Raw genomic sequence first — 23,798 nt, 5'->3', positions numbered from 1 at the left:
TGTCACATTTCCATGCATGGATACAATCAGCCCTCTCCCTATCTCTCCTTCCTCTTCTTTCATTGTTTTGTTTTCATACATGTTAACAGTCTACTTCAACCCTATTCATTCTCTTTTGCTCTTGTTAGCCCAACTCTCCCTTGCTGGTACCCATACCCAAAGAGCTGGTTTCTCTTTCCCTGTTCCTAACCCATTATTGATCAACAGCTTTCATTGATATTATGAAAAAAATTGCACTTTAAAATAGAATTTCACATTTTTTTTACAACATACTGCTTCTTCAGAAACACCTAATTCCAGGCTGGGTGTCGGTGGCTCATGCCTGTAATCCTAGCTACTCACGAGGCTGAGATCTGAGGATCTTGGTTCAAAGCCAGCCTGGGCAGGAAAGGCTATGAGACTCTTATCTCCAATAAACCTCTCAGAAAACTGGAAGTGGTGCTGTGGCTCAAGTGGTAGAGTGCTAGCCTTGAACCAGGCCCAGAGTTCAAGATCACAACTGACCATAAACAAAAACAAAACCAAAAAAACCCCCACACTTAATTCCATAATCACATAAGAATCTCTCTCCTATAATTGAGATTCAACCTGACTTTAAGCCCTACAACAGACCAAAAAAATACTTGAGATTCAAGTGTTGTTGTTTTTAGATTAATCAGTCTTACTATGTTACTGAGATTGTCCTCAAATTCCATAGTCTAATGGACCTATGGTGCCAGCAATCCTGACTTATAATTAAGTTTTCAGTAATGAGTTTTCTTTCCATGTGTGCTTGACTTTTTCACTCAATGTTGTAGCTCTACCATTTGAGTCATACCTTCACCTCCAAATTTTTGCTGGTTAGTTGGAGATAAGACTCTCAGAGACTTGTTATCTGCCTGAACTGATTTGAATCTCAATCCTTAGATCTCATCCTCCTAAGTAGCTAGTATTGCCACCATTGCTTTTAATAATGATTTTATTTTAATTCCAGCCCTCAAGAAACTGAGAGAGAAGGATTGTAAATTTGAGACCAATCTCAGCTATATAGTAAGATCCTGTCTCAAACCCCTGCACTTCAAAAAGCTTTATTTCTAGGAGAAATCTTGTAATTTCTCACCTTGTTTAACATTAAATCTTTTGGAATTAAGTATTGCCATTAACTTTAAAAATGCACATTACAATTTGAAATTAAAAATGTATATTAAATTGTATCACAGAAAGAATGGAAACACATCATATGTGAAAGAATTATTAGTTTACTTAGATTTTCAAGAATGTTACAGAAAAGGAAAACATGAGAAATTGTAAATTTGAGGTATTGCCATAACAATTCAGCTCCATGGTGTAGGAAGCACTTTCATAAATTGAATGCTTTAAGAGCCTTTATGGCAGATATGCTTGAGATGAGATAAATATACCTAAAAGTGACCTATTTAAAAGTGGTCACTAGGAAGAAAGATATGGAAAAGACCTGAACCCTTAGGTATAAAGAGCTTCAGCACTGGTAACAGCACATTGGTAGAGTATAATACATCCAATCCCTGTTTGTCATCTAGGACTTAGGTAAAAAGGGACAAAACAATTTACCTCAGTTGAATTTTATGGTCTTTATTAGGGGTGGCACTAGGTCTACATTTAGATGGCTGGAATGTAGAAATGGCATAAGAAATATGAAATTAATCAGTGACATGTGAAACAAGTATACTGTGCAAGATGAAATGATCCCCAGAGCATTAAATGACATAAAATCAATATTGAAGATACCTTACTGAGCTTGAGGGTAATAAAATGGCAGTACTATTAGTAAAATAATAGAAAATTGAATGGGGACAAATGTGCTTTTATTTTGGTGTGGGACAAATATTAGTAGCCTATTTATGGGAATATCCTCCAGGAATATAGGTGTTTGCTACTTGATTTGCTACTTGGTTTGCTCCTAGAATTTTAATTTTAATTTAATTTTTATTTTTTGTCAGTCATGGGGCTTGAACTCTGGGCTTGGGCACTGTCCCTCAGCTCTTCAACTCAAGGCAAGCACTCTACCACTTGAGCCACAGTGCCAACTTCTGGTTTTCTGATGGTTTATTTGAGATAAGAGTTTCACAGATTTTCCTGCCCAGGCTGCCTTTGAACTATGATCCTCATATCTCAGCCTCCTGAGTAGCTAGGATTACAGGTGTGAGCCATTGGTACCTGGCTAAATTTTAAATGTTTTGACTTTGCATATTGAGTTTGCTGCTGAGTAAAGTCACTGTATGCTAGGCAGTTAAAACACTGAGTAACCCCTCTGTACAGCATGTTCACAAATAAAATAAAATAAAATAAAATAAAATATATTAAAAACAAAACAAAAAAAACAAAACACTGAGTAAACCAGACTAGGATTACGCTATAGTTTTTGAAACAGGACAATGTCTGGGATGGAGCTCAGTGGCAAAATGCTTACCCAGCAAATGCAATCTCCAGTACCAAAAACCCCCCAAAACCCACAAACAAAACAAAACAGTGGAAAACAGGAAAAATAAACAGTAAATACTGTAAGTTAGTGTAGATGATCCATATAAAAAATAAAAGGAGTTAGATGTAGTCACAGAGGCCATTTTCCTGGGTGTGATAGTTAAGTTGCAAATGTGTGAGCCATGTGGAAGTCTCTGAGGAGCACATTCTGGACAGAGATCAGTAAGTGACATCTGTTCATGGAGTTACTTTTAACATTCCAGAATAATCAGGAAGCAGGAACTAAGGTAATCATCTCAATAGCCATTTTTTCTTCTCCCTCCTTCTCTTGCTCTTCCTTCTCTTTCTGCTCCTTCTTTTTTTTTTTTTTTTGGGTCTGGTCGTGGGGCCTGAACTCTGGGGTGCTGTCCCTCAGCTCTTCAGCTCAAGGCTAGCGCTCTACCACTTGAGCCACAGTGCCACTTCCGGCTTTTTTCTTTTTGCTTATGTAGTGCTGATGAATTGAACCCAGGGCCTTGAGCATTCAAAGCAAGCTCTCTACCACTGAGCCACCTTCCCAGCCCCTTTCTGCTCCTTCTTTTTCTCCTCCTTCTCTTCCTCTCATTCACTCTCCTCCCTTCCGCCTATTCTCCTCCTCCCCTCCTCCTCCTCTCTCTCCTTCTTCCTTCTCCTTCTTCCTTTTTCTCCTCCCCCTCTTTTCTTCCTCCTCCTTCCCCTCCCCTTTCCTCCTCTTCCTCCTCCTCCGCTTCCCTTCTTTTTGTCTTTTTGTGCCAGTACTGGGGCTTGAACTCAGGGCCTGGGGACTGTCCCTTAACTTTTGTTTCTCAAGGCTTGAACTCCACTTCTGGCTTTTTGGTGGTTAATTGGCGATAGGAGTCTCATAGACTTTTCTGCCCTGGATGGCTCCTCAGATGTCAGCCTTCTGAGTAGCTAGGATTACAGGTGTCAGCCACTGGTTCTAGGCTCATTTATTCTTTATGTAATATGTAAGCAAGAAAATACACAAGTATGTGGTGTATTTCAGACACATCAAATGTAAATGTACTTGTGCTTCCCTCTTACTGAGGCTTCCTGTATAGTTCTTTCCTAACTAGGAAAAAGTTGCACATCATCTTTAGAATTTCCATGCACTTATTTAAACATAACCTGAAGAAAAGTGTTTCCTGCTACTTTTTCAAAACCTTTTTACTGTTGTGACATCTTTACATAATGTTCATAAAACTTTGTTTACCTGATGAAGCAGCATTTAATGTGTCCTGTTTATACTTAATATGACATACCTGAGCTCAAGCCAACTATCTTAACACCAAATATGTCCCAATGGAAGTAGTATTAATAAAGGTGTTTATAACAATGTATTTAAAGATGTATTTTGAAAAAGATCATCATGTGTGTGGATTTCAAGATTGCATATTCTTAAGTTGTTTTCTTTGTTGATTGTATGCAAGCACAATAATTGTGTCCATGAATGTATTGCCTCTCAACTTCCATGGCTAGTTTAGAAAGTTAATGTCCATATGAAGGTAAAAGATTAGCTTGATATACAGAGCATACATGAAGTTCTTCATTGAGATGTTCTTGATTTTCATGGTCTCCTCTTTTAAAGTTTGTTTTCAAAGTAGGACATTCAGCTATCTACTTAGAAAATGATTGATGAAACTTTCTGCAAGTTATGATTGTTATCACTCTTAATAGAGTATCTCTGAGAGTTTTCCAGAGAAGAGTATTGCTAATTTCCTTGGAGATGCAAAACAAATTGGAGAAAATACAGAAGATCAGATGGAAGGTAAGAATTATGTATTATAAAACTAATTTGACTATTTAAAATAGGAGCAATGATCTTTTCTTGGGACCAAAGTGTACATGTCAAATGCTTCCTTGTTGAAAGAGAAGTTTAATGTGAATATACGTCCTATCAACTTTCAGCATCAGTGGTTGTCAGAGAGGGAGCTGAACCACAAGTGCTGAGTGCCATTCCAAGATCAGCTCATACCTGAGGAAATTTAGGAAACAATGAAGAAGAAAGGAACAGAGATAATGAAGAATAAGCAAGGCAGAGGGAACTGGGAGTGAGTGAAACATGAAGAGGAAATTGTGTATGGTGGAGTGTGGGAACATAAAGCGAATCCTTAGAAAAAAAAGGGCATGGTATTAGAAATATGGGAGAAATACAGAGAGAAGTTTATATCATCAAAATAGTTGGAAAGTGGAATAAAATGTTCCTAGCTTTCTTGTCATCTTCTTGTCAGTTGTGAAGATATTTAAAGATTTCTGTACTGGATTATGCAGAGCCATGTTTTATTTTCTAGTGGTAATAAAACATAAGATCAGTGATATATATTTTCAATTTAATGCCATACAAATACTTGTTTTCTGTAAACCAGAATTAAGAGAATTGGACAGAAGAAAAGCATAGAATTAGTAATGAAAAGATCAGGAAAGTCATTGCTAGGTCAAAATTTCATTGCATAGTTTAAGTCATTCCATGGAATTTGAGACTAGATTCCAAGTTAACATAAAGGAGTTTGGAAGCAGATTCCATGGATACCAGGGCTTCTCTAACTTTACAGAAACTTTGGGATAATGTCTTGACTTTGCTGGTCAGGGAATCTGTATTTCTGAAGTTCCCAGTTCCAAGTCTTCTGACCACCCTCTGAGTAGCACTGTGATGCTTCCTTTTAAAGAAATTGAGATAGTTGGGTACTAGTGATTCATGTCTATAATGCACTCCTGAAATCCTAGCTTCTTAGGAGACTGAGATCTGAGGATCACAGTTCAAAGCCATCCTGGGCATAAAGACATAAGAGACTCATATCCCCAATTAACTACCAAAATCTGGAAGTAGAGCTGTGGATCAAGTAGTAAAGCACTAGCTCTGAGCACAAAAGCTCAGGGACAGTACCCAGGGCCCAAGTTTGAGCCCAAGGACCAGTACAAAAAAAAAGAAGAGGTAACAAGTTCAACAAGAAATGTACTTACTACCTTACTTATGTAACTGTAACCCTTCTATACATCACCTTGACAATAAAATTAAAATAATAAAAATACAAAAACAAAAGAAAAAAAAGAAGATAAAAAGCCAGAGGGTAATAGTTCAAGACAAGAGGACTAGGAAAAGCATAAAATTTGCTTCATTTCTAGAGGAAGAAGCAAGGGGAAGAAGAAATACAAATTAGTAGGTCCTACTGTGAACAAGGAAGAATTATATGGTGGGAAATTTCATAAAAATAATATAAAATAGAATAAATGCCATAGCTCTAACAATTACTTTTGAAAAGGAGGGAAATTTTAGTGGAAAGCAGGAAGAGCAGAGAGCATGTCAATAGGTAATTTTGGAGTTAGAAATGAGAACATTTGAGACAACTCACCTCCGATGGTGTCAGTATGTATGTATGCATGTACGTATCCATTGGAAACAGAGACAAGATCAGCCCTGCTACAGAGATTCCTGCCAGTCAGGGGGCTGCTAGAACCGGGTAAACTGCAGCCATCCATTTCTCCATAATTAACAAGCATCAACAATTCAGAGTTTATAAACACTACTTAATCAGATTAGATTAATTTGGATTAACATTAACTGATTTAACAAAGACAGCTAGATTTTCCATTTGTTCCATAAAATCCCTTTGGAGAAAGATGACATATCCAGACAATGTACTTTTTAAAAAGTTGCAGTTAATTTAATGAGAAAGTAGTTATTTTTAGTAAACATTATATGGGGGGCTGGGAAGATGGCTCAGTGGTAGAGCGCTTGCCTTGCATGCCTGAGGCCCTGGGTTCAATTCCTTAGCACCACATAAGCAAAAAGAAAAAAGCCAGAAGTGGCGCTGTGGCTCAAGTGGTAGAGTGCTAGCCTTGAGCTGAAGAGCTGAGGGACAGCGCCCAGGCCCAGAGTTCAGGCCCCACGACCGGACCCCCCCCCCCAAAAAAAATACAATGCTGGGAGCCAGTGGCTAATTACTATAATCCTAGGTACTTAGGAGGCTGAGATCTGAGGATCGTGGTTGGAAGCCAGACCAGACAGGAAAGTCTGTGAGACACTTACTTCCAATTAACTACTAAAAAACTGGAAGTGGAGCTGTGGCTCAAGTGGTAGAGACCAAACCTTGAGTAAAAAAAGCTCAGGGTCAGAGTCTAGGCCCTGAGTTCAAGCCCCAGGATCAACACACACACACACACACACACACACACACACACACACACTCCCTTTAAATCTGGCTCATATAACTTCTTTGATTGAAAACACACACAGGGCTGCTAAGTTGTCTCAGTGGTAGAGCACTTGCCTTGCATGCCTGAGGCCCTGGGTTCGATTCCTCAGCACCACATAAGCAAAAAGAAAAAAAGCCTGAAGTGGCTCTGTGGCTCAAGTGGTAGAGCACTAGCCTTGAGCTGAAGAGCTGAGGGACAGCGCTCAGGCCCCACAATTGGATCCAAAAAAAGAAAGAAAAAGAAAACACACACACACAAGGGACTGGCAATGTGGCTTAGTGGTAGAGTGCTTGCCTCACATGCATGAAGCCCTGGGTTCAATTCCTCTGTATCACATACACAGAAAAAGCCAGAAGTGGTGCTGGGGCTCAAGTAGTAGAGTGCTAGCCTTGCGCAAAAGAAGCTCAAGAGTGCTTAGGCCCAGAGTTCAAGCCTCAGGACTGGCAAAAAACTCCCTAAAGAACAAAATAAAAAAAAACCCACATAGGAATCTCAGGCCTATAATTCTGGCTACTCAAGAAGCTGAAGTAGATCTGAGAATCTCAGTCAGGTATTACTTAGAAAAACAAATTCCCCAGATTTTTATCTCTAGTTAACTAGCAAAAAAATGGAAGTGAAAATGTGGCTCAAATGGTAGAGCCACAGGTTGTGATCAGGGATGGGATTGTGAGACCCTGAGTTCAACTCAGTACTCATACCAAAAATAAAAAGAAAATTAAAGAAAGGTAAACTAGATTATATAGGTAATAGAGACAAACCAATAGTTTAAATGCATATGAGGAAATACTATTAGTCTCCAAGTGATCATGTCATAAACATTATATGGAGAAGACATAAATATAAATTCCATTTATTGGTGTTCTATTAGGTACTTAATTTCTGAATAATAATAAGAAAATAATGAGTTCTTGTAGCTTATTGGTTTGAATGATTCTGAGGTATTCTAGCCACTATGTCTGCAGTAAATATTCTTCCACCAGCTTTAATATTTATCCTCTTTAGCTCATGATCTACCTACTGATTGGAAATCACTTTTATCTCCATCAATTAGCATATTTATACTTGCAGAGTTACACTTTTCTCTCTTATTAACAATCATTAGGAATCTTGTTTCACATTTGAAATTGCAAATGCATGTTCTGTTGAATCTGTATTCTTATTTTTCTTTAATATATTCCTGTCATGTTGTTGTCCTAAACAGTAACCAAACAAAATATCAACTCCAAATCCAAATTTAATTATTTCAAAAGCTAAACTTGAGAATTCAGCTCAGTCCTAATGGTTCAAGAATGGATAACTGGCATTATTATATTTACTACATAGAATTCATTATATTCTCTTTTGCTTTTCAGTATGGGCTGAGACATGGAAGGTAATAGTTTTATATTTCTATCTTCAATTAAGTAAATTTAATTATTAATTATTGTATGGATTACACATCATTCATTAACTATCTTGTTTCAAAAATTCATCTAGCCTACCACTGCAAGGACAAATTCTGTTCCAACTAAGGCATTAGGGAAGAAGAATCGACCAACATTACAATCAGGTAAGATTTGTAATACAAATTACTCTGAGAAGCAATACATTAAAATATTTGAAATGCTCTGTTCTTCTCATTCCTAATTCTCCCCCAACTTTGATAGTATGAATTGACATTAAAAAAAGTGCCAATGTCAAGCAGGATGCCAGTGGCTCATACTTGTAATACCATCTGCTCAGGGGGATGAGATCTGAGGATCGTGGTTTAAAGGCAGCCCTGACAGAAAGTCCATGAGTCGCTTATCTCCAATTAACCTCCAAAAAGCTGGAAGTGGAACTTTGGCTCAAGCGGTAGATCACTAGCCTTGAGTAAAAAAACTCAGGGACAATGCCCAGGCCCTGGGTTCAAATCTCAGGACCAGCATAAAAGACAAATCAACAACAGGCCCTGCTAATGAATTTATTGGCATTCATATTTCAAAAAATGATCAATTAATAAACACAGAAAATACTTTTAAAATTTAATTTTTATCTTTACGTAGTTGTACAAAACAGTTACCATTCGACCAAGTATTAATATTAATACAATGAATCTTAATCAATTGTTACCCTTTTCATCTTTCTCCCCATCTCTCCCAACCTTTTTGGTAGGTCATGGGATTTGAACTCTGATCCCGGGTGCTGTCCCTGAGCTCTTCAGCTCAAGGAGATTGCTCTACCACTTGAGCTACAGAGCCAGTTCTGGTCTTCTGGTGGTTAATTGGAAATAAGAGACTTAGGGACTTTCCTGCCCTGGCTGCTTTGAATTGCTATCCTTAGATCTCAGCCTCCTGAATAGCTAGGATTATAGGCATGAGCCACTGGAGCCTGGCAAGAAAAAAATTTTTTAAAGTGTAATATTAATGAGATGTTTTTGCTTTTATGTTTCAGTATGCTTAAATTCCTTGTTTGAATTCCCTCTATTTGTTAGAGGCTTACAAAAGACAGCTTTCTGACAAAGTTTAAGGTTAAAACATGCTTGTAGGAGAGGTGGGTGTTGGGATTCATATTTGTAGTCCCTATAACTTGGGAGTTTGAGGCAAGAGGGTTTTTGAGTTCAGGAGTTATAAGCTAGACTAGGCACATAGCATGATCCTATCTTTAAAAACAATCCATTTTTATTCTACTGAGTCATCTATTATTCTATGACTTGAGCCCTAACCTCCACTTCTGGATTTTTTTTTGTATAAAATTGGAGGTAAGAGTCTCATGGACTTGTCTGTCAGGGCTGGCTACAAAATGTGATCTTTAGATTTCAGTCTACTACAAAGCTTGGATTACAGGTGTGAGCCACCACCACCTGGCAGCCTTATGTGCCACTTAGACTAGAATTCTTTTTTTTTTTAACTTAATGTAATTTAATTTAATTGTAAAAGTGAAGGACAGAGGGGTTACAGTTATATAAGTCAGGTTATGAGTACATTTCTTTTTGGGCAGTGTCATGCCCTCCTGGAATTCCTTTTTTTTCTTTTTTCTTTTTCTTTTTCTGGCTGGTCCTGGGGCTTGAACTCTGGGCCTGAAAGCTGTCCCTGAGCCTCTTTTTTATGTTAATGATTGTATATTTTTTGTTTGTTTGTCTACCATGGGGCTTGAACTCAGGGCCTGGGTGCAGCCCCTGAACTCTTGCTCAAGGCTAGCACTCTGCCCCTTTGGGCCACAGCACCACTTCTGGTTTTCTGATGGTTAAATGAAGATAAGAGTCTAATGGACTTTCCAGACCAGGCTGGCTTTTAACCTAGATCCTCAGATCTCAGCCTCCTGAATAGCTAGGATTACAAGAGTTAGTTACTGTTAGTCACCAGTATCCGGCAATGATTATAATTTAATTGCGTATGGTATCTGTAAAGTTCTAATGCTATAACAACTGCCTCTTAATACAGCTGTTCTGAGTATGTCATTTTAATTTAATGATTTTGTTAGCAGAACCAGTCTCAAAAATGACATTGAAGAAAGAACAAAACCAGTATGATGGCAGGAAAGATAATCGTCTGCTGGTATACAAGATTTTAAATTTAAATTTATTATTTCTTATTGTTTTTATACTATTCCATATTCAAATAAAATTTCATTTCTGATTACCATAGATTATAATCTAATTTTTAATTGAAAAAAATTTAAACTGGTCATGAGGCTTAGGATTTTGTTAGAATTTCCAGTAATTTCCAGTACCTTATAGCTGCAGATTTTCCTTGGATTTGTGGCAAAAAACAAAAATCAGAAAACTCAACCCTAATTGGTTTATTGTTTGTATTTCTATTTGTAAACTTTGTGACATGATGAAAGCTAAGATCAAATTTGATTCTTAGGACTAATCTGTTGAGATTATGATTAACTCTAAATTGGATTCATGGCAAAATGGTATCATTGCCACTGACTCAAAACTTCTGGTTTCATGTTAACTATCAGTAATGTTGTAGTTAAAAATGTGAATTTGTCTTTATGGATATTTCTGGAATTAGGTGTCTTTGTAGAGAAAGAGAAGAAGGCTTTACAAATCAAGTCTATGATCTATTAAATTAATGATACCCTCCAGAATGGGGTCTTGGTTTTAGCCAAGATTTTAGCCAAACAATAGCCTCTTAATCACCTTTAGCTTATTGAAGGAAACTAGCAAATACCAAATTTTTATCTACTGATTTTTATGGACTATAGACTATGTTTGAACTTACCACAGATGGTTTATAGAGATACTCACTATGGCAATCTTAAATAATTTGGATTAAAATATGCAACTTTTCTTTCTGATTGGTGATTTTTGATTGCTTGTGTGTTTATTTCTTCTTCCTCCTAGAAATTCCTTGCTTTTTTCAAGGAAACATTTTTCACTTCTGTTATTTTGTTCTCAGTTGTTGACTAATTCAGTTACTACATTGCTCAGTAACTGTGGCTTCTGTTCATCAATCTGTGCCACATAGGACTTGGTTTGTTTACAGAATCATTGGTCATATGAATGTGGGAGTCAGGCCTGACCTAGTGAGCATATGTGAAATTCTTCATTAAAATAGTCTGATTTTCAACACATTCTTTCCATATTTCTTTTTGTCTAGCAGCTTTCAAAATGAGATATCCTCATAGAAAATAATTAAAGAAAGGAATAATTCATTGTTGATACTAATTTTAACAGGAAGTATCTGAGAGTCTTCCAAAGAAGATTGTTGGCCCTTTTCCTGGGACTGCAGATCAAGCAGGTGAAAATAAAATAAAAGGTCATGTGGGAGATAAGAATTATATGTTAAAGGGATGGTAGGGGAAAAAACCAAGGAGGAGGTAACAATGCTTGATAGGAAATGTACTCATTACTCATGTAACTATAACCCCTCTGTACAGTATTTTTACAATAAAAACCTATAAAAAGAATTATATGTTACTTAAAATCATTTGTTATTAATGCTTGTGCATGTATGTGATCCCAATTATGCGGGATTGGAAGGATTGTAATTTAAGGCCAGCCTAGACAAAATGTTAGTAGCAAGTGGGCTGTGGTGGCATGTTCCTGGAATCCCAGCTGTATTAGGTAGAAGAAGGAGCTGGGTAAAACACAAAGCTCTACCTGAAAAAGTACCTAATGCAAAAAAAGGATTGGGACATGTAATGGAACTTTATTGTCATGGGACTTTCAGAGTCCATAGGAATGAGTGCTTCTCAAAAGGATGATGTAAAAAAAAATGCACATTATAGCTTCAGCTGGTCAAGAACTCTGTTCTTTTCAAAAGTTCTCAGTTAATTCCAAAGCCACAGAATGCCCGAAGAGAAACAGGGTCATACTTCCTATTAGAGAAATCCAGACAAAGCCCCACAGAGTAACTGCTCAAGCCACAAGAGGATCAAGACAACTATAAATTTTTCTTATTTCTGCATATGTTTCCAGCAAGAAGAGAAGAAGCAAAGAAATAGAATCTGTAACTTTAAAATTATACTAATAGGTAAAGAGGAACTATAACCTAGGAATAATCCATCAAATAAGATAAATTGGAAATAAGACTGAAGATACGGGCATTACATTTTTAAAGAGAAGAGACCTTTTAGTGAAAGGAGGAGGGAAAGAGAGAAGACTTAATTAGGTAAATTTGGACTTAATGATGAGTAAATCTGAGAGAGCTCAAGTGGTTTCAGATTATTTGCATTGAAACCAAAGAAAATATTACTACTGTTTCAGAGACTATTGCCAGGTGGAAGAGATGCTAGAATTGGGACCAAACAGCACCAGTCATTTTTCCTCTCCATAATCACATTAAATTAATTTGTATGTAGAAGTGTTACTTTCTTTTGTAAAGATAATAGATTTTTTTCCCCCATAAAAGTCCTTTAAGATGAGATACCATCCAACAAAATTTTGGAACAAAAAAAACCTCCCTCAGCTAATTTTATAGTTTGTTACTTTGGTTCCAAAATTGTTATTTTTACTAAATACTGACAGATTTTGAAATAAAAATATTTATTAATATTCAGTAGTTCTATCATTACTTTTTTTTCATTTTTGGATATATGCTAGAATATTGAGAGCATTATTTCTTAATCTAGAACATGCAAGATTTTTTTTTTTTTGCCGGTCATGGGGCTTGAACTCAGGTCCTGGGCACTGTCCCTAAGCTTCTTTTGCTCAAGGTTAGCACTCTACCACTTGAGTCACAGTGCCACTTCTGGATTTTTCTGTTTCTGTGGTACTGAGGAATTGAATCCAGACTTCATGCATGCTAGGCAAACACTCTACCAATAATCCACATTCCCAGCTCCTAGATCATACAAGTTTTTGGATCAAGAAAATTAGTAGAGGGGCTGGGAAGGTGGTTCAGTGGTAAAGTGCGTGCCTCACATGCATGAGGCCTTGGGTTCAATTCCTCAGCACCACATAAACAGAAAAAGCCAGAAGTGGCATTGTGGCTGAAGTGGTAGAGCGCTAGCCTTGAGCTGAAGAGCTGAAGGACAGCACCCAGACCCAGAGTTCAGGCCCCACAACCCACAACCAACAACAACAACAAAAAATAGTGGATACAATTCAAAACTAAAATGTTTATAAAAATAGATGCCTTTTGAATAATTATTCTATACCCAAGTTGATTAATTTATAGTTTTTTTATTAAATAAGTTTTTTATTGTGAAAATGCTGTACAGAGGAGGGGTTACAGTTACATGAGCAAGGTAAGGAGTACATTTCTTATCAAGCATTGTTGTCTCCTCCTTTGTTTTTCCCCTACCATCCCTTCCCTCCCATCTCCACAACTACACTTCCCCCCCCACCTCCCACTCCCCACCTTCCGCCTGAATTGTAAAGTTCATTTTTCTAATTTTACAATTGCAATGGGTCAACCTGTATCCTTATTTAAACAATTTGTCTTTTTCCTTCCCCTCCCCAAATTATACCAACATCAAATACAGTGAAAACAGGGGTTATACCATAGGGGAGGGACATACAAAGCAACAAAACAATCACGTGGTACCTTATAAATATATTAGAAACAATAGCAAGAAAGAAAAAAATCACTTGTGTCCTTATCTTGGGGTTCATTTCACCTAACATCATCTTATCTGATGTTTTCTGCTTGTCTCAGACATATACTAGTTATTGGAAATAAGGGAAACCATGTTTCTTTGGGCCTGGCTTACTTCACTTAATATAAATTTTCCCAAGCCTTTCCATTTCCCAACAAATGGGCAATGTCATTCTTTCTGATGGAGGCATAGAATTCCATTGTGTATATATGTCACATTTTCTTGATCCATTCATCTACTGAGGGGCATCTGGGTTGGTTCCATATCTTAGCTATGGTAAATAATGCTGTAATAAACATAGTTGTGCTGGTAGCTTTAGTTTTTTGATAAGGCATGAATTATCATTTTATGGATACTATAAGTTTTTACTTGTTACTGGACAGATTGTTCAACATGTTGACTTATCTTGAATTCTTTTTTTTTAAAAATTTTTTGCTTATGTGGTACTAAGGAATCAAACCCAGGGCCTCATGCATTCTAGGCAAGCACTCTATCATTAAGTCTTCATCTTGAATTCTTATAGAAGGAGTCTAAAGTGTTACAGCAATCATATGTGCAGCTGATATTTTGCTACCAGTTTTGATATTTGTCCTCTCTGGCTCATAATCTGCCCCTCTCTTTGGAAATCACTTTTGTGTATATCAGTCAAAATGTTAATATTTGTATATTCACACTTTTCTATTTCATTAGCAATCATTAGGACTATTGTTTCACATTTTCAAGTTCATATTCTATTAAATCTGTTTTTTTTTTTTTTTTGGTGCCAGTCATGTGGCTTGGACTCAGGGCCTGGACATTGTTCCTGAGCTTCTTTTGCTCAAGGTTAGTGCTCTAACACTTGAGTCACAGCTCTACTTCTAGCTTTTTTGGTAGTGTAGTGGAGAGAATAGTCCAACAGTCTTTCCTGCCCAAGCTGGCTTTGAACTTAGTTAATCCTCAGATCTCAGCCTCCTGAATAACTAGGCTTACAGGCATTAGCCACCAGCACCCAGTATTGTACTCTTATTTTTCTTTAATGTGTTTCTGTCATGTTGTTGTCTTAATCAGTAACAAAAGAAAATCAACTCCAAGTCCAAAAGTTAAAGTAATTATTTCAAAAGCTAAGCATGAGAATTCAGCTCTGTCTTAATTGTTCAAGAATGGATGGTTAGCATTATTATATTTACATAGAATTCATTATGTATGCTCTTTTACTTTTCAGAATGTGCTGAGAAATGTTTCCATTGGAAGGTAATAGCTTTATATTTGTCTTGAATTGTTAAATGCATATCATGTGGATTATGCAACATTCATTAACTATTTTGTTTCAAAAATTCATCCAGCCTACCACTCCCAGGACAAATTCTGTTCCAACTAAGGCATTAGCAAAGAAGAATGAACAAACAGTACAATCAGGTAAATTTGCAATACAAAACATCAAGAAGTACATTAAAATATTGAAAACTCTCACTTTAACCATTCTTATTTTTCCCAAAATTGATGATATGAATTGACACAAAAATGCCAATGCTATTTTTGGGATTTACTGTGTATTTCAAGAAATGAAATACAAGCACAAGGAAAAAACTGTAATGTTAACTAAGATGTTTTTATTTTTATGTCTCTGTACCCTCAGTTTCCTGTTTGAATTTCCTGTAGTTGTTAGGAGTTTAAAGACACAAATTATGAGACTTGTGAAATCTATTGGAGATTTGGGGGCTGTGATTGCATACCTGTAGCCCATGTTACTTGGGAGACTTAAGAGGACTAGACTCCCACCTTACAAAAAATCCGCTTTTATTCTACTGAGTTATCTGGTATTTGTCAAGTGCATTTACTGTAATTCATGTACCAGTGCTGTTTATCAGCCATGTGTCTGGTCTATAACAATGAATTCAATGACTATATGCTATAAATGCAAAGTTACTTTCATGATAGACAATCACAATTGGTCTCCCCACCATTTTTATTTTTATTTATTTTTCCTTCCTTCCTTCCTTCCTTCCTTCCTTCCTTCCTTCCTTCCTTCCTTCCTTCCTCCTTTCCTTCCTTTTTTTTTTTTTGGTGGAGGTGTGTGGAGTGGGATTTGGAGATTGAACCCAGTGTCTTGCTTGTGCTATGATACAGTGAACCAGACACAGATAAAAAAGTTCCAATGGCTCCTTCTATTTCATATTGGATACTTTTAGTCACATAAAAAGCACAGTCTATTTCTTTAGGAATCCAGTGTGGTACACTTTTACATTTAATAAAAATAAAATCTCTCATTACTGGCCAGTGGTAACCATTATATCCTAAATATTTCCAAAAACATGTCCTCAGCTCAGTCCTTTATTTTGCACTGTTGCCTTCTACCAATTCATCATCTTCCATTTATTCATATGCCCCTCACACTCAGCCTGAGCTGCATTTATAGGGATCCATCTCCAATGCAAAGTGCACAGGAACCACTGTTACAAACACTAATGTTCAAGCACCTTTCGGTTACAAGTAATGCTGATCTGACTTCTGTAAACCTCTCCATCTATGCACTTGTACTCTGCATCTTTCTTCTCTCTGCAATAGTAGTATGGTAATTTAAAATTATGTTTCTTTTTTGTTTTTGATCCTAGACCAGTACTCAAACTTGGTACCTGACTCTTTTGCTCGTTGGCTGGTACTCTTATCAACTAAGCCACACCTCCAACCCCTAAAATTATGTTTCTGAGTGCTCATTTATGTTGATTGGACGAATTTGTGGATAAGTCTTTGAGATATTTATATATATTGATACTGGTAACATAAAGTGTCTCTCTGTGTCGAAGTTTTGGATAATTGGGAATGTTTCCTAAAGAAGTAAATGTTCTGCTAAAGATGATAATTAATTGAATTTACTGGGCTCCGATGGCTCACTGCTGTAATCCTAGTTAAAGCTAGAAGTAGAGCTGTGGCTCAAGTGGTAGAGCTCTAGCCTTGAACACAAAAACTCAGCGACAGTGCCCAAACCCTGAGTTCAAGCTCCAGGTCTAGCATACTCAGAAAAAAGAAAAGATTAATTGAATTTATTTATTTATTGTGATACTGAAAATGGATTTTTTGTGTATCACTGTATTTAAAATAGTTTCTATCTCTTATATTAGTTTTGCAGGGGAGAAATTTATTTCCACCAGTCTCACTCTATCACTTGTCTCCTCTTCCCTTGAATAGTTCTTATTTTTATTTATTTATTTAAATTAAAAAAATATCTGTTTTTTTTGCCAGTCTTTGGGCTTGAACTCAAAACCTGGGTGCTATCCCTGAGCCTCTTTTGGTTCAAGGCTAGTGCTTTACCACTTTAGCCACAGCACTACTTTGGCTTTTTTTGAGTGATTTATTGGAGATAAGAGTCTCACCGAATTTTCTGCCTGAGATCCTAAGATCTTAGCTGCCTGCATAGCTAGGATTACAGGCATAAGCCACTCACTGATTCCTGGCTTAAATTTATTTATTTATTTATTTTATAGAACATTCATTGATCTTTATTTGATTTGACAAAAATCTGCATTATTAAATGACAGGTAACAAAATCTGAGCTTCCTGGCTTAAATTTATTATCTTTAAGTAGATAAAAGGAGTTGCCATTTAATGAAACAGTTTATGAATACAATATAGCTCAATCAATATCACCTCTTTCAACATTTTCACCCATTCCTTCTCAACCCACCACTTTCCTCACTCTTCTTAATTTTCTAGGATTACATTGGATTCTTGTCTGTGTTTTTCCTTTCTTCTCCTTTTGTTGACCCCTTTCCCTTGACTTCACCCACCCCAGTTTGTGTGTATGTATGTGTGTGTATGTGTGTGTGTGTGTGTGTGTGTGTGTGTGTGTGTGTTGTTGTTGTTGTTGTTGGTCATGGGGCTTGAACTCAGGGCCTGCGCACTGTCCCTGAGCTTCTTTTGCTCAAGACTAGCATTCTACCACTTGAGCCACAGATGGCTTTTTCTGTTTATGTGGTACTGAGGAATTGAACCCAGGGCTTCATGAACGCTAGGCAGGCACTCTACCACTAAGCAACATTCCCAGCCCAGTTTTTATTTTTATAATGACTATCATTATGTTTGTTTTTTTATTGTATCATTTGACTTTAATTTTCAGTGGAATCAGTAACATCAGATGAAGAACGAAAGAGTTGCCATGACAAGAGAGATAGCCTTCCACTGGTACATAGAGCTTAACTTTAAAGTGTTATTTAATATTGTTTTATACTATTGCATATTTCAAGTGAAATCTTATTTCTGACTTTCCTATATAATCCACTATTATAATTTAATATTTAATTGTAAAAAACATTTCAACTAGTCATAAAAGTTTAGGAATTTGTTAGGCTTGACAGTACCCTATAGCTACAATTTTTCCTTTGATTTGTGGCAAGACAAAAACAAAACCAACCCAATCCTGGGACTGATGTTTGTATTTCCATCTTGTAAGCCTTGTTACATGATGAAAGGCTAAGATCAAATTTGAGTCAGAACTAATCTGTTGGCATTATGTTTACCTCCGTACTGGATTCGTGGTCAAATGTGATAATTGCCACTGATGTAAAACTTGCAGTTCCGTGCTATCGGTAATGTCACACACAATGTTTGACACAGACAACCGAAGTCACTGACTGTGTTTGAAATTATAATTGGTCTAATTAAGATGTTAATCAAAATTAAACCCTCAAAATACTCAGTCAGCAGATGTACAAATATAAATCACAAACATTTAAAATGTGAGATGTAATTTTTCAATATATATATATATATATATATATATTTTTTTTTTTTTTTTTTTGCCAATCCAGGGCCTGGGCACTGTCCTAGAGCTTTTTCAGCTCGAGGTTAGTGCTCTATAACTTAAGCCACAGCTCCACTTCTGGCATTTTTTTCTTTTTTTGATGATTAATTGGAGATAAGAGTCTCACAAACTTTCCTGACTGGGCTAGCTTTGAACCTTGATCCTCAGATTTCTAAGATTATAGGTGTAAGCCACTGACACCTGGCTTAAATTTTGCTTCTTTAAATGTATGTTCATTAATATGTTTTCTGTCAACCTCAGTGGTTTGCTAGATGGGTTAATATTAAATATACTATATGAAACCCTTGAAATCATTTGGCCTATGATAGAACAGATGCTCATGCTTCTCGCATTCTCTTGTGGCTAATAGTTTTGTATAATCTATAAATGATGTTATAAATACCCAACTGGTTGTCAGTAGAAAAAAGTTTCCTGAGCTGGGAAGGTGGCTCAGTGGTAAAGCGCTTGCCTTGCATGCCAGAGGCCCTGGGTTCGTTTCCTCAGCACCACATAAGCAGGAAAAAAAAGCCGGAAGTGGCGCTGTGGCTCAAGTGGTAGAGCACTAGCCTTGAGCTGAAGAGCTGAGGGACAGCGCCCAGGACCAGAGTTCAGGCCCCATGACCGGACCCAAAAAAAAAAAAGTTTCCTTACCCCAAATGTATCTATCTTCTGTCATGTAGCAAATGGTTTTCTGGGCCTTCGAAGCCCAGGAGCCTAGCCTTGTTGAGAGGCAATAGACATTTGAAAGTATGGGTTTTTCTTGATCACAGAATATATGAATGCTTCTTTGACAATATTCTGATTTAAAACACATTTTATTATTTTTAATTCTAATGGCTTTCACAGCAGAAAAATTCAGATATTTTGTTAAAAATGATCAAGGAAGCTGGATGCCTGTATTCCTAGCTACTCAGGATGCTGTTGGCGGTTTGAAGCCAGCCCAGGCAGGAAAGTCTGTGAGAATCTTATCTCCAGTTACCTACCCCCACAAAAAAAACCCAAACAACAAGCTGGAAGAGATGCTGTGGGCTCAAGTGGTAGAACCAAAGTCTTGAACAAAAAGTTCAGGGACAGTGCCCAGGCCCTGGGTTCAAGTCTTAACACTCATGCACATGTGCATACACACACACACACACACACACACACACACACACACACTTGCACACAGAGATCAAGGAAACATATACAACTCATGATTGATTGATATTGTATTCAACAGGAAACTTCGGAGAGTCATCCACAGAGGTATGGTTTCCAACTACCAGGTGAATCAGGCAAACCTGAAGCAAACAGACACATGGAAGGTAAGAATTATATATATATATATATATATATACATATATATATATGTATGTATGTGTGTATGTGTATACATATGTGTATATATAAATATATGTAGAGAGAGAAAGAGAGAGTGTATGTTAATCTTAGAGTTAATGATAAGGAAACCTAGGAAATTCACTTTAGATGGTCTCAGTATATTTGCATGGAAATCAGAGATGATTGTCAGGTGGAAGAAAGCCAGAAATGGAGTAAACTTGCAGCCACTCATTTCTCCTCTCTATATGTGACAAACCCCATAGATGTATGCTAAAAGTATTTGTTATTAATGTATTATTAGTTATTTGGAAGAGATTAACCTGAATATAGAATATTAGTTATTTTTTTTTAAATAGCTAAATTTTTGGTGATTTTTCTCCCCCTAAACCTTTTGGATATGTCAAATGAATTGAATTTTGGAAACAAAAAATGGCCTTATTGATAAAGTTTTTTATTTTATTTTTCATTTCTTTCTATTTATTTATTTTTATTATGAGAATACCGTACAGAGGAGTTACAATTACATGGGCAAGATAACGTCTTATCAAGCATTGTTGCTTCCTCTTTGTTTCCCCTTCCCATCCCTTTCCATACTCCCACTCTCCCCACCTGATCCTCTCCCCACCCCCCACCAAAGTTGTAAAGTTCGTTTTCCGACATAACGACTTGTACATCTCATTGTTGCAATGGGTCCACCTGTATCCCTAGTTAAATGATTTGTTTTTTCCCTTCCCCAACATCAAATACAGTGAAAGCATGGGTCATATCATGGGGGAGGGACATACAAATGCAAATAAGAATTCATCTTATAAATATGTTAGAAACAATTGCATGAAAGGAAAAAACAAAAACAAAAAAAAATTTGAATACTTATCTTAGGGCTCATTCCCCTAACATCAACTTATCTGACCTTTTCTGCTTGACCCAGACATATACTAGTTATTGCAAAAACACAACAAATCAAAGAAAGGTTGGACAAATGGGATTACATGAAATTGCAGAGCTTCTGCATGGCGAAGGACATAGCTCACAAGATCAATAGAAAGCCCACGGATTGGGAGAAGATCTTCACTAGCCATACAACAGACCAGGGTCTCATATCTAAAATATACCTGGAACTTAAAAAATTAAATCCCCCCAAAACAAATATTTAAAGAAACAACTGCCCAATAAATAAGTGGGCTAAAGACTTAAAGAGAAACTTCTCTGGAGAGGAAAGAAGGATTGCCAATAGACACATGAAGAAATGCTCAACCTCTCTAGCCATAAAAGAAATGCAAATCAATACAACATTGAGATACCACCTCACCCCAGTTAGAATGCTTATAATCAAGAACTCTAATAACAACAGATGATGGAGGGGATGTGGACAGAAGGGAACTTACTGCATTGTTGGTGGGAGTGTAAACTTGTTTTACCACTTTGGAAAGTAGTATGGAGGTTCCTCAAAAGACTTCACATAGCGCTCCCCTATGACCCAGCCATCCCACTTTTGGGCATTTACCCAAATGATCACAAACAAGACCACACTAAAGCTACCAGCACAACTATGTTTATTGCATTATTTACCATAGCTAAGATATGGAACAAACCCAGATGCCCCTTAGTAGATGAATGGGTCAAGAAAATGTGGTATATATACACAATGGAATTGATAAGGTTTATAGTTGCCTCCTTCCTGCAGTAGGCAGGACATCTGTCTAATAGTAATGTTTGTTACTTTAAAGCCAAATTTGTACTTTCAATAAATAGTGCACTGATTCTGATATATAAAGCTTCACAATGTATGATAATGTTTTGAAAATTCAGATTATATTTTTTGATTTTCATAATTTTTTATACATTGTCTTTTTTTTATTTTGACATTGTCTCTTAAATCTGCTCCATGTCTAAGATGGCTAAACAGGAGGATATAAGAAATATTGACGGGGGGGGGGTGGAGGATGGGAAGGGATGGGAAGGGGAAACAAAGGAGGAGGCTACAATGCTTGATAAGAAATGTACTCATTATCTTGCCCATGTAATTGTAACCCCTCTGTACAGTATTTTCACAATAAAAAAATAAAAATAAAAAGAGGAATTTTATGAACTATTATTCTATAGCTTATGACTTGAAATAAAAATGCAAATGTTGTTGTCATCCTTATTATAAGAAATTATTTCCAAATCTAAGAAAAGGATTTTAAAATGTAAGCATCAACTTAGATGTTTCTACTTTGATGTTTCCATATCCTAAGCTTCTCAGTTCGAAATCCTTTAACCTTGTTAGTGTTTACAGAGGATAATTAGGATAGGCTTGGCCAAAATTTAAAAATGCTTTTTATTAGAGAGCTCGCTGCTGTGACATAGAGACTTGTAGTTCCAGCCACTTGGGACACTTGAGACACGAAGTTTCTTGTTCCTAAGAGTTCTGGACTAGTTTGACACACTAGGTCACCCAGCCTACTTATTACCTTTCTTTTCTTTCTTCTTTTTGTGTGTGCAAGTCCTGGGACTTGAACTCAGGACCTGAGCACTGTCCTTGAGCTTTTTGGCTCAAGGTTAGTGCTTTAGCTACAGCTTCACTTCTAGCTTTTTGGGCACTCAATCAGAGATAAGAGTCCCATGGACTTTTCTGCCTGGGTTGGCTTTGAATCTGCAATCCCCTATTTCAACCTCCTGACTAGCTGAGATTACAGGCATAAACCACTGGTGCCCAATCTCTTCTGTCATTCCCATTCTCCCTCCCTCTCCCATTCTTTCCTTTCTTACTTCTTTCCTTCCTTCCTTTTCTTCTTCCCTCTTTCCCTTTCTCCCTTCTTCCATTCTCCAGCCCCTTCCCCCACAAATCTCCTCTTTCTCTCCCCTCCATGTTTTTGGTCCTGGGATCAAGCCTCTGATTTCCTGCATGGTAAGTACATGTTACCACCAAGTTACTCCCTCAACTCTGCTCTGATATTTATTCCTAATGGAGCAGCCCTTGCCCCTTTGCTCAAATTGGTTGAGCTTAGGTTCACAATCTGTTCTTAATGGGCTAGTTTGAATAGGGAAAAATGTATTTACATAAGGTGATTTTGAAATAAGATTAACGGTTTGCAAGTAATCTCAAAATATACCCATACCCTCTGCTATTTCTTGGTCTGGAAAATGTCATAATGCCATCTTGACAAGAAACCAGTTTAAGACAGCATCTCAAAAATCCTTTCTTATCCCAAAGTAGTTCATCTTTTCCTTAACAAGAGCCAAGCCATAGGTCAAAGCAGGAGCTTTTAACCAGTTCACTTTGAAAGAAAAGACACTATTTTCACATAGTCCCAAAGAAGCCAGGCCTCTTTAGTTAGAGAAAGAGTGCCATATGATGAATGACTTCACAAAAAACTGAGTCCTAGAAGAAGAAATGGAATTGTCAAGAAAGTATCTCAGATGTAAGAAATAGGGTGTTCATCAAATTCATAGAGACGGAAGTAGAATGGTGTTTAAATGAGTGCAGAGTTCCCATTTAGCTTGAGAAAAGGTTCAAGAGGCGGTGTAATAGTATATGTAAGGTTCACTCCTGGATGGCGAGCAGACTCCACCCTCCTCGAATCAAAGTCTCCACCCAGTACCTGCGTTACCTAGGCAACTGGCACACCTGGAAGAGATCACATCTGCATCTGCTGAGATCACATCTGGATTTGATGTGGCCACACCTTTCTCCACTCCTACCCTAGATAAGGCCTAGTCCAGGCCCTGACACTCTCTTGCCCAGGTCTTTTCCCAGCTGCATGGAGGGCCAACATGGCCTGGTGCCAGCCAGAACGATGAATAAACCTACCCCTTACCTGAATATCACGTGCATGGTGTGGTTCTTACTCGGCTACCTCTTTTTAAAAACCTAACAGTAGGGGCTGGGAAGGTGGCTCAGTGGTAGAGCGCTTGCCTTGCATGCTCGAGGCCCGGGGTTCGATTCCTCAGCCCCACATAAGCAAAAAGAAAAAAAAAAGCCAGAAGTGGCACTGTGGCTCAAGTGGTAGAGTGCTAGCCTTGAGCTGAAGAGCTGACAGACAGCGACCGGGCCCAG

General features: G+C 37.3%; 1 protein-coding gene across 1 annotated transcript in view; it reads left to right on the top strand.

The window, feature by feature from the left end:
• The window catches only part of LOC105998347 (POTE ankyrin domain family member C-like), a 128,709-nt gene that overhangs the window by 22,719 nt on the left and 82,192 nt on the right, over positions 1-23,798 (top strand). The window contains exon 9 of the mRNA XM_013033031.1: positions 4,135-4,225. Coding sequence (XP_012888485.1) covers positions 4,135-4,225 — 91 coding nt within the window. The remainder of the gene's footprint in view (positions 1-4,134; positions 4,226-23,798) is intronic.

The sequence above is a fragment of the Dipodomys ordii genome, unplaced genomic scaffold, assembly GCF_000151885.1.
Source record: "Dipodomys ordii isolate 6190 unplaced genomic scaffold, Dord_2.0 Scaffold162, whole genome shotgun sequence".
In the NCBI taxonomy this organism is placed as follows: Eukaryota; Metazoa; Chordata; class Mammalia; order Rodentia; family Heteromyidae; genus Dipodomys; species Dipodomys ordii.
This window is presented reverse-complemented; position numbering and strand designations above follow the sequence as displayed.